The 9419-nt window shown below is 34.0% G+C and overlaps 1 protein-coding gene and 1 long non-coding RNA gene across 2 annotated transcripts in view; one reads left to right on the top strand and one right to left on the bottom strand.

Moving 5' to 3' along the window:
• The first annotated feature begins 580 nt into the window (after window positions 1-580).
• On the top strand, window positions 581-1384 carry LOC107657416 (uncharacterized). Its single transcript, XR_001630681.1, has 2 exons — window positions 581-659; window positions 759-1384. It is a non-coding gene; the product is annotated as an uncharacterized LOC107657416 (long non-coding RNA).
• An 824-nt stretch (window positions 1385-2208) lies between these two features.
• The window catches only part of LOC107657426 (uncharacterized), a 13489-nt gene continuing 6278 nt past the window's right edge, over window positions 2209-9419 (bottom strand). Inside the window, exons 3-6 of the mRNA XM_016445480.1 lie at window positions 4528-4578; window positions 4049-4384; window positions 3430-3522; window positions 2209-2547 (exon numbers count right to left, since the gene is read on the bottom strand). Coding sequence (XP_016300966.1) covers window positions 2402-2547; window positions 3430-3522; window positions 4049-4384; window positions 4528-4578 — 626 coding nt within the window. The 3' untranslated portion in view covers window positions 2209-2401. The remainder of the gene's footprint in view (window positions 2548-3429; window positions 3523-4048; window positions 4385-4527; window positions 4579-9419) is intronic.

Here is a 9419-nt window from a genome sequence, read left to right on the forward strand (position 1 = left end):
TTTGAGGCAAAAGTCATAGTTAATAGTTAGTTAATAGTGAGAACTTTACCTTAAAATAAAGTGTGACAATTTATTTTAATTTTTGTTTAGTTTTGTTTTCATTCTTTGCACTTCTTGATAATTGAATCAGCAGTGTCCGTTCCATTGTGGGCAACTAAACTCTTTTTGACATTGCTGCAGTATGTGTCCCTTTCATATTTTATGCATTTTAAATGATCGCACATGTCTTTGCATTACCCTGTGCCTTCATGTGCTTTAGATTCACAGCCTAAAAAAAGATCACTATTCTGTGCTGATTTTATTCAGATGGATGTTGTTCATCTTAGTAAACAGAGCTTACTATATATATATATATTATTACTTCATATTTCCATTTTTCAATATTATTTCAGTTTTCAGTTGTTGCTTAGAAAAACATCACAGGCAACAAAATTATGTGTACTTTATTAATATGAGAAAATTGTAAGTGAATATTTTTATGAATATAACATACCTTGTGCATTTGTAAAAACATCCCCACTGGTGTTTTTTGGCTTGTTTGTTGTGTGCAAACAACAGCCATGCTCTGTTAATCACACTAAATACGATCCTTTGCTTCTGTAGACTCTGATGAAGAACTTGATGATAAATATGATCTTGAGAAGCCCATCGTCTAACAGGTATCAATATTAATAGTTATTGTATAAAATGTTTTTCTTCCTCAGTTGATCTAATCCAAGTAATCTTAATAATACGTTATTATTTTGCTTTTTTATTAGGAGCTCAGATTAAAGACTGATTGTCAGAGTGCAACAGCCTCTTCAACCTCGGGCCATGTGTCTTAATATAGGTTTTTGTACATGGGTGACCAGAACTAGACAGTCACTCTGCCTTAAATCCACTATCGCCATGATCAGCAGTTTGTTTATCTCTTTCTATGCCCACACAAGCTCTTAGTGCAATTGATTTTTTTGTGTGACTTAATTTTTTTCCACTGAACAAAAAACTAGTGTTTATGCAGTACTGCTTGAAAAAATGAAGGATTTTAATGTGCATTTTGAACTTAATCATCAAATGATATCAGCGTTGAACACGACATTTATGCCACTCTTCAAATGCTTCAGTGTAACAAAACTGAAGTTTTTGTTTTTGGCTCCTCTTCAGTAAGCTTTCTTAAATCATCTTAAGTAAGAAAAATAAATCTACTTCCTGTTGAGTTTACTTTTGCCATGCTTACTGAATAAGGGCTTATGTATCTGGTGCAGGTCTGGGACCTCCGGTTTTCTTTAATATTTTGAGAATCTCCATACAGTATGTACCTATCACAAAGCCTCAAGTATGCAGGATGATGGCCGATTGTATTTTTCTTTCGTTATGCATTAAAACAATTACTGTTTTTATTAAATGTGAGTCTTTATGCATGAGTTTTTCCAGCCTGAAAGCGAGGGGAGCGGAAACCCCAGCTGAGAGTCAGTTTGTGCTCTCACGGATAGTGCAACCTCCTCGCCCACAAATAACAGCTTAGATCAACAAGACAAACACCCTGCAGCCGCTAATAAATTATCAGCCAATCGTGCTGTGGTTAAACTGCTGCATGCTCTCTTTCCAGTACGCGCCTCCGCCTGCGGTGTGTACATACCCAACCACATTTTCCTACCGCAGCAGTTTCAATCACCATGTTTTCACATTCATGTATATGGGGTTTTGATCTTTAAACTTATTTAATAAATTAAAACAGATTATTTTGTAGCATAGTGCACTATAAAGATGTAAAATGTTATTTGTTTTTTAAGAAGTAAATTTTAAGTAGTAAAATAGTAAATTTTAGGCAGTGATTTAGCAAACATAATAGTCAAGTTTAGTATTATTATTAATAAATTATATAATTTTTATGATGTTATGAATTATTGGAACCTAAATAAGTACTTATCTGGTACATGCTGTATTTTATTGGCATTTTGATTTATTGATAATGTCTGGGATAATATAATAATCTTTTTATATAATAATTTCATTTTATTTTTAAGATAAGATCTCATACAATCATAATTTATAAAAAAAGAGTTGAATTATTCATAATTGAAAAAGTGCGTTTGTAGATAATTCGTCTTACTACACGTGTAAAGATAACATTTCATTTATTTTATGAGCAGATTTTATTTAAAAAATTCAGAGAATGCAACAAAAACATTACAATGGGAAAGTAACACATTTTAAATTTGGGTACATTATACATTTTAAAAAATCAAAATATTGCATTTTAAAGATGAAAAAGTAAATTGTTCAAAGCAGATCTACAACAAATTTAAAAGCCATACATTTTAAGCAGAAATAATATTGCTGTAGATATGCATCTATTCTTTAGTTAGCGAAATGTGCTTTATGTAATAAACCTTTGCTTGCTTGATATTTATCTTATGCATTAAGTCTCTGAGCTTTTGTCTTTCTTTCCAGCTTTTCTCTTTAATTGAAACATAGACACAATGCAAAAAAATAAACCGTTCTTCATGAGCAAGACACCATATGCATAGACAAACAGGAACATACTTGGTATTTGCTCTGAATCTCCTGTAATAAAGAAAAAAAACAGTTAAATGCTTTTATGTAAAATATTTATATGTTAATTGTATTCATACTGTATATAGGTAGCAAGCGTAACATATCTGCGCATTATGTTTTTGATAAACACAGGTAACAATTTATGTGAATTAGATGTTTTGGCATGAATGATCTGACAATGTAAGTTTTTTCTTCTCTTTTTGGTCCCTTAAGGTGCAGTGTCAATAAAAGGTAACACTTTACAATAAGGTTCATTAGTTAACACGAACTAAGATTGAACAATACAGCATTTATTAATCTTAGTTAATGTTAATTTCAGCATTTACTAATGCATTATTAAAATCACAAGTTGTTTGTTAACATTAGTTAATGAACTGTTAATTAACATGAACTAACAATGAACGACTGTATTTTTATTAACTAACATTATCAAAGATTGATAAATACTGTAATGAATGTATTGTTCATTGTTCATTCATGTTTGTTAATACGTTAACTAATGTTAACAAATTACATCTTATTGTAAAGTGTTACCCAATTAAATTAAGACAAATAGGATCAGTTAGATCAGAATCGTTCAGTGACTATAATAATAATAATAATAATAGTCTGTTAAATGACATTAAGAAGCATATAAAAAGAAAATGTACAAACGATTATACTCTGATTTTAACTGGCAAAAAAAGTATTAATTTAAATGTATAATAGTCTGTTAAATGACATTAAGAAGCATATAAAAAGAAAATGTACAAACGGTTATACTCTGATTTTAACTGGCAAAAAAAGTATTAATTTAAATGTTGGCTTGGAAATAAGATCTTGAAATACAAAAATAGTTAAAAATCCATCCAAATGTATATACATTTATCTATTAACTTTTCATTTATTTACCTGATATTTGCTTTTTTATGGTCTCCTCAGTGCTGGGTGAACATGTTGGGTTCTGAGCATCATTTTTAGATTCCTTTGCCGGCTTACTGTTTTCTAAAATATAACAATACAGTGACAAAAATGTAAATGCAAATACACAAACACATGTATATATGAAGAGTTCATTTGCAAAAACAGATAACTCAGTTTTTAACAATTTTCAAAAATGATGTATTTTTCATTGTGCATTCCAATTAATCTCAATCAAACTGCAGTTGGGTTATTTTGATTAGGTAAAAAAAAAATAACTAAAAAATACAGCTAACTAACACAATAAATCACAATAAAAACATGATAACATAGTAAAAAACATGATTTTTGAAAAAAAAAAAAAAAATTGCAAATAAACTTCATATTATTTTTTTTTTTCATGAATGTTTCATCCATATGTTAACACTGTAATGTTTGTAGTGTTTAATTCTAATTAATTCTTTGATTTAATTAATGGTTTAATGAGGTTGTCATACATAATAAGGAATAATTGTTTATAATGGAAGCTTTCTGTGTCTTCAACCCGTATCAGTTGTATTAAACTTTATTTCCATGCAATTTGTAGTAAATCGGAGTGTCTTCAAATTACCTTTCTTCATTTCAAGAGATTTGGAAGGATTCTCAGTGTTTCCCTCATGGGTAACAATGCATTGGTAGTCCTTGTTTTCTGCCATGTTTTTATCTACAATCATCATACTTGTCACAGTGACAGCTGGACTTTCTTTCCTCTGCTCCAAAACATTTTCCTCTGATACATCTGTCCACTGTCCTGCACCGCTCTTTTCTTGCCATTTGAATGTCACAAAGTCAGGAACCATGCCACTGGCATGGCATAACATTGTCTGTTTGCCATGAATGTCAGTGTTTTTTTTTGATGGTCGGTATCCAGTCAACTCTGGTACCGTAACAATTTCTTTCTTTGGGTCTTGAGAGAAACACATGTTGAACATAGCTTCAGTGATCAATGAGCAAATGAGCAAATAAGCAAAAAGAGAATGACTGGCATAGTTTTTACTTAGAAATTATATAATTTTATGCATTTGAAGAAATTCTGACACTGTTTCCTACCGGTTACAACCAGCCGTGTTCCAGATCCAAATCTTTTGATCCAGTTGCCCACTCAGATAAAGTCTATTACAAATACTTCTGAATAATGAAAAACCTTCTAGCCTACTATATAATTGATTAAGACCACTGTTCCTGATGGTCTACACTATTTTAAAGGGATAATTCACAAAAACAAAAAAGAAAATTCTGTTATCATCGCCCTCATACTATTCAACATATGACTTTATTCTTCCGTAGAACACAAAAGATATTTTGAAGAATGTTTTAGAACTGTTTTCGTTCGTACAATGGAAGTCAGTGGGGTCCAAAATCACACTGAACCTTTTTTATTATTATTTTCATTGTATGCACAAAACAATTGCACAGTTTTCAAAATATCTCCTTTTGTGCTCCACAGAAAAAAGTCATACAGGTTTAGAATGACATGAGGGTGAGAAAATAATGACAGACTTTTCATTTTGGGTAAACAATGACTTTAGCATATTTTCACCTTTTTTATGCAAACATGCACACTCACTAAAGCAGCCTGGAATTGCTATTCTACACTAGCTATTCTCTCTTCTTCAGCTGAATTGCACAAGTAATTAGTGTGAAATTAAGTTTAAAATGCTTAAAATCAGCCTAGAAGACCTTAATGATGTGATTTTTTTCTTACCTATCACGAAAAGTCTTGTACCCGAACCGAAGACTTTCCTGTCTCCCACAGTCATTTGTTCTTGAACAAAAAGGTGCAGCTTGTGCAAAAGAGCATCTGCTGTTGCCTTATGTACATTGTTGTAGAATATCCCTGTAGACTTTTGAAATATTAACTAAGTAGACTTTTGAAATATTAACTAAGAGAGATAATATGAATCTTAATCTTGATTTTGGTCACTGAAGTGCTAAAACACTTTTAATTTACTTCTGCATTGAACAAATCCAGCAATAGTCTTCTGTACAGTGTCATATCACATTGTTACCAGTAGGACTGCAATAGTTTATTTACAAATCTTGCAATACTCACTCACGGCTGGTACAACTGTCAACAAGCTGAGATTTGACCAACAGTAGAAATGCGGTCTGTGGCTATGCAGACTCACTAAACGTTTAGTAAAAAATATAATAATATTAATCAATTAATTAAAAAATTAATTCAAATGAAGGCCTTGTGTCTGTTAAAGGGGTCATATGATGTTGCTAAAAAGAACATTATAGTCCTAACCTGTGTAATGTTTATGTAAAATGTACATGCATGGTGTATGTACCTATTAGTTAATGTACAGAATAAGTTATGCGGTACTCAAGTTGAGGGGTATAAACATGGACCAAGGTACTTATTGAGTAATTGATGGTAGGTGCCATTGCAGTTTGGAACTTTGGAAGTTGGTTGGGAACACGGCAGTAACTGTGCAGCACTGCATAGTGTTAATACTTAGCAGGCACAGTCCTTTTAAATAGGGATTTAGACACATGACAATCAGGAGTTGCAAGTGCAAATATGAGTCTGGTAGCTACTGTATAATTCCAAAATAAAATCTGTCTACACACATAATTATTAGAAATGTACGTCATCAAAAATCCCTATTGGACCAATTAGTTAAGAGAAACAGTGTCGTTAAAGATGAGGCAAGTTAACTGCAATGGCACCTACCATCAATTACTCAATAAGTGTACGTTCATGTACGGCACTACCTGTAAGTACCAACACTTGTCTGTATGTACAAAATAATTACCATGCATGTACGACTGTTAAGTACAGCCGCGTTTCTTATTAGTTACCATGTACATACACTTCAGGTAAGTACCTTGTGTTACCACTCATTTGCCTGTAGGTACAAGATATTTACCATGGATGTACAGGGAAGTACACGTACTGTAAAATAAAGTGCTACCGAATTTTCAGCAAATCACCATATTAGAATGATTTCTGAAGGCCCAAGGGACACTGAAGACTGGAGTAATGGATGCTGACATGCAATTCCTTGGCTTTGCCATTAAAGATTAAAATAGAAAACAGTTATTTTAAATTGTAAAAATATTTAACAGTATTACTGTTTTTGCTATATTTTTGATTAAATAAATGCAGCCTTGGTGAACATAAGAGACTTCTTTCAGGAACATTACAAATTTTAATTATTACAAACATTTGACCACCAGTGTACATAAATTCTTGTCTGCTAACTTAATATGCTACATAAACAAAAATATTGGTAAAGCCTTGAGCAGCTTATTAGACTGTGTAGGGGCAGTGAACTCATCTTTCTTTATATGTGCAGAATGTTATTTCACCAGCAAGGGATGTATATTTTCAAATCTCAGACAAACTTTAATCATTTCCACTATGTAAGTTCTCCTATAAAGAAGGGGTTTGTATGTACATCTGCAGTCTACTGATGTTTTTCACCACATTTATGAGGACATCCAGCAGGTGCAGCACCACACCAGAACCCTATTTCTGAACAGAATGGTATCAGAACCCAATTTCTAATAATACATTTTTGATATCAACTGCATATGGGTAACAAATGGGAGGCTGTTTTCCTGTCCTCATGCTAATCTGAGTTTTCATTGAGGTTCATGATTAGGATGACAGCTCAGGCTCAGAGCCCCTTATTCAAAAATAGTAAACAGAATCTGGTTGCGTTGTTTATTTCTGCATTTGTCAGTCACAGCTTACACTGCTATTCAAGATATACATTTTGTCATTTCATGTATTCCCTGAATCAAACCCATAAGCTTGGTGTTATTAGCACCATGCTCTACTGTTTGAACTACAGTAGTACATTTATGTTTATATAAAGTTCAGGGAAAGGTTTGTGGCTTCAGATCAAGACAGGAACCCTGCAGTTTTTGTGCAAAGCTTCAGTATTTATATTTACAGTGCTGATTGAGTTGTAGTCCCATACAGCAAAATCCCCAGAGTTAAATCAACTCTGCTCAGAGTACATATTGTCCCAATCTACAGAGTGTTAAAGTAAAACTGAAGCAGAGTTACCACTGTTGAGGATTATGTGATATGTTTTCATGTCTAAAAGCCTGAGCAGTAGTTGTTCATCTTCAACATTGTTAACAGTGGGTTTTCTTTACTAATGCTCACTCATCAATTAATTAATTGCTTAATTAACCCATTAACTTTAACTCAGCTTCAGTGTTACTTTAACACTCTGTAGATTGGGACAATATGTACTCTGAGCAGAGTTGATTTAACTCTGGGGATTTTGCTGTGCAGCATGCACAGTAATACATTGCTGAATGCTCTTTTTTTCAGCTTGGTGATTTTCAAAGCAAAATGATTCGATGCTTTCTTTTCTGATTTGAACTCATCACCAGCATCATTCCCTTTTGCAGATCCATCATTAATGTCAGCATACAGAATTCTCTTGAGTGTTTCTTGATCTTTTTGCTGATACCAGTGGATGTAGCCCCAGCAGCTTATATGTAATTGACAGTCTATAACGGCTAACTTTTCCACTGCTTTGGTCAGTGAGATTTTCTGTTTCAGTGCCACAGCTCCATCCACTGCAAAAAAAAAACAAAAAAAAAACAAGTCACAAATCAAATTTCCTTTTCATAGAGACTTTTGACTATTAGGTTAGGTGCATAATAATGGTTATTCAAAACACTAGTTTTATAATACAGAATCAGTTATAATGCCACACAATAAAATACTCACCTTTGCATAGCAACTGAATAAACAGGAATAACGAAAGCATCAGAGGAGCATTCATAGCATTCATGGTGGCAGAAAGAGCCTTCTTCTGTGTTTTCTCTGTGATGAAGGTGGATTTAATTTCAGTGAGCTACAAACATGAAGTTGCAATGCTATTGAGTTTCCTACCCTCATGCTAATTGAGTTATACAGTATGTGACATGATCTTAATCTGTACATTTACCTTAAGTTTATTCTTTTCCATCAAGGATTTATGCATTTCAATAATGGATTTCATCATTTCCACCACTTTTGAATGTGACACAGGATCAGCCTGTTAGTCTGCAATGAGCGTGATTTCTAATGTTGTTTGGACTGCCTCAGCACCTAAAGAAACAAGTAGCCTATAAGTAGCTGTATTTCAATGTGTGGTTAAAGTTCTTTGTGATACATTTGTGATACACAAAGTGACATTTAAAGACATAACGAAACATTTCTGGCTATTGGTGGTCTAGCACTTTAAGTCTCAGAATTGTTGCACAATCCATAAGACCATCTAGCACTCGCTCATTTATTTATTTACTTAAACCCTAACCCTACTTGCCTTTCTCCTTACAGCCCAATCAAAGCAATAAATAAATAAATACATAAAGATTTCAAAACATATTGACTGCACTGCTCACATTATGTAATGCATACCAGTGGCTGATGTGTTATTGTTTACTGAGACTCTGCATTGAATTGTGTGCTGTTCATGAATTCCCTTTTGCTTGTTAAAGTTGTTGTACTGCAACCCGAAAAACTGTTTGCATTGACAAGGCCTGCATGTGTCACGATGCACACACACACACGAGGGACGAGGAGACGCTGGAGAATATGTTGACAAGACTTTATTTGCACCAAGGAACCAAGGGAGACGAACACAGGAAGACGTTCAACAGCAGACAGAGAACTAGAGACTGGGAACACTTTAAATACACACAGGAGGAGGGGATGACGAGACACACCTGGGATCCATGAACCATCATGGGGAACACCTGGGACAAATTAAACATGGGAAAGGAACACCTGGGGAGCAAGACACAGACAAAACATGGAACAGAGTCTGACATAACGCCCCCCTCCGGAAGGCGTGACCTCACGCCATATAACATCCAATGGGGAGGGGGGGGTGGGCACTCTGGAGGTCCCTCAGGACAGACACGGACAGTGGGCCTCCAGAGCGGTCCCCGTTCGGGGTGCCATGGCGGATCCGGGGACTCGG

Source organism: Sinocyclocheilus anshuiensis, unplaced genomic scaffold, assembly GCF_001515605.1.
Source record: "Sinocyclocheilus anshuiensis isolate Anshui unplaced genomic scaffold, SAMN03320099.WGS_v1.1 scaffold155, whole genome shotgun sequence".
Classification (NCBI taxonomy): domain Eukaryota; kingdom Metazoa; phylum Chordata; class Actinopteri; order Cypriniformes; family Cyprinidae; genus Sinocyclocheilus; species Sinocyclocheilus anshuiensis.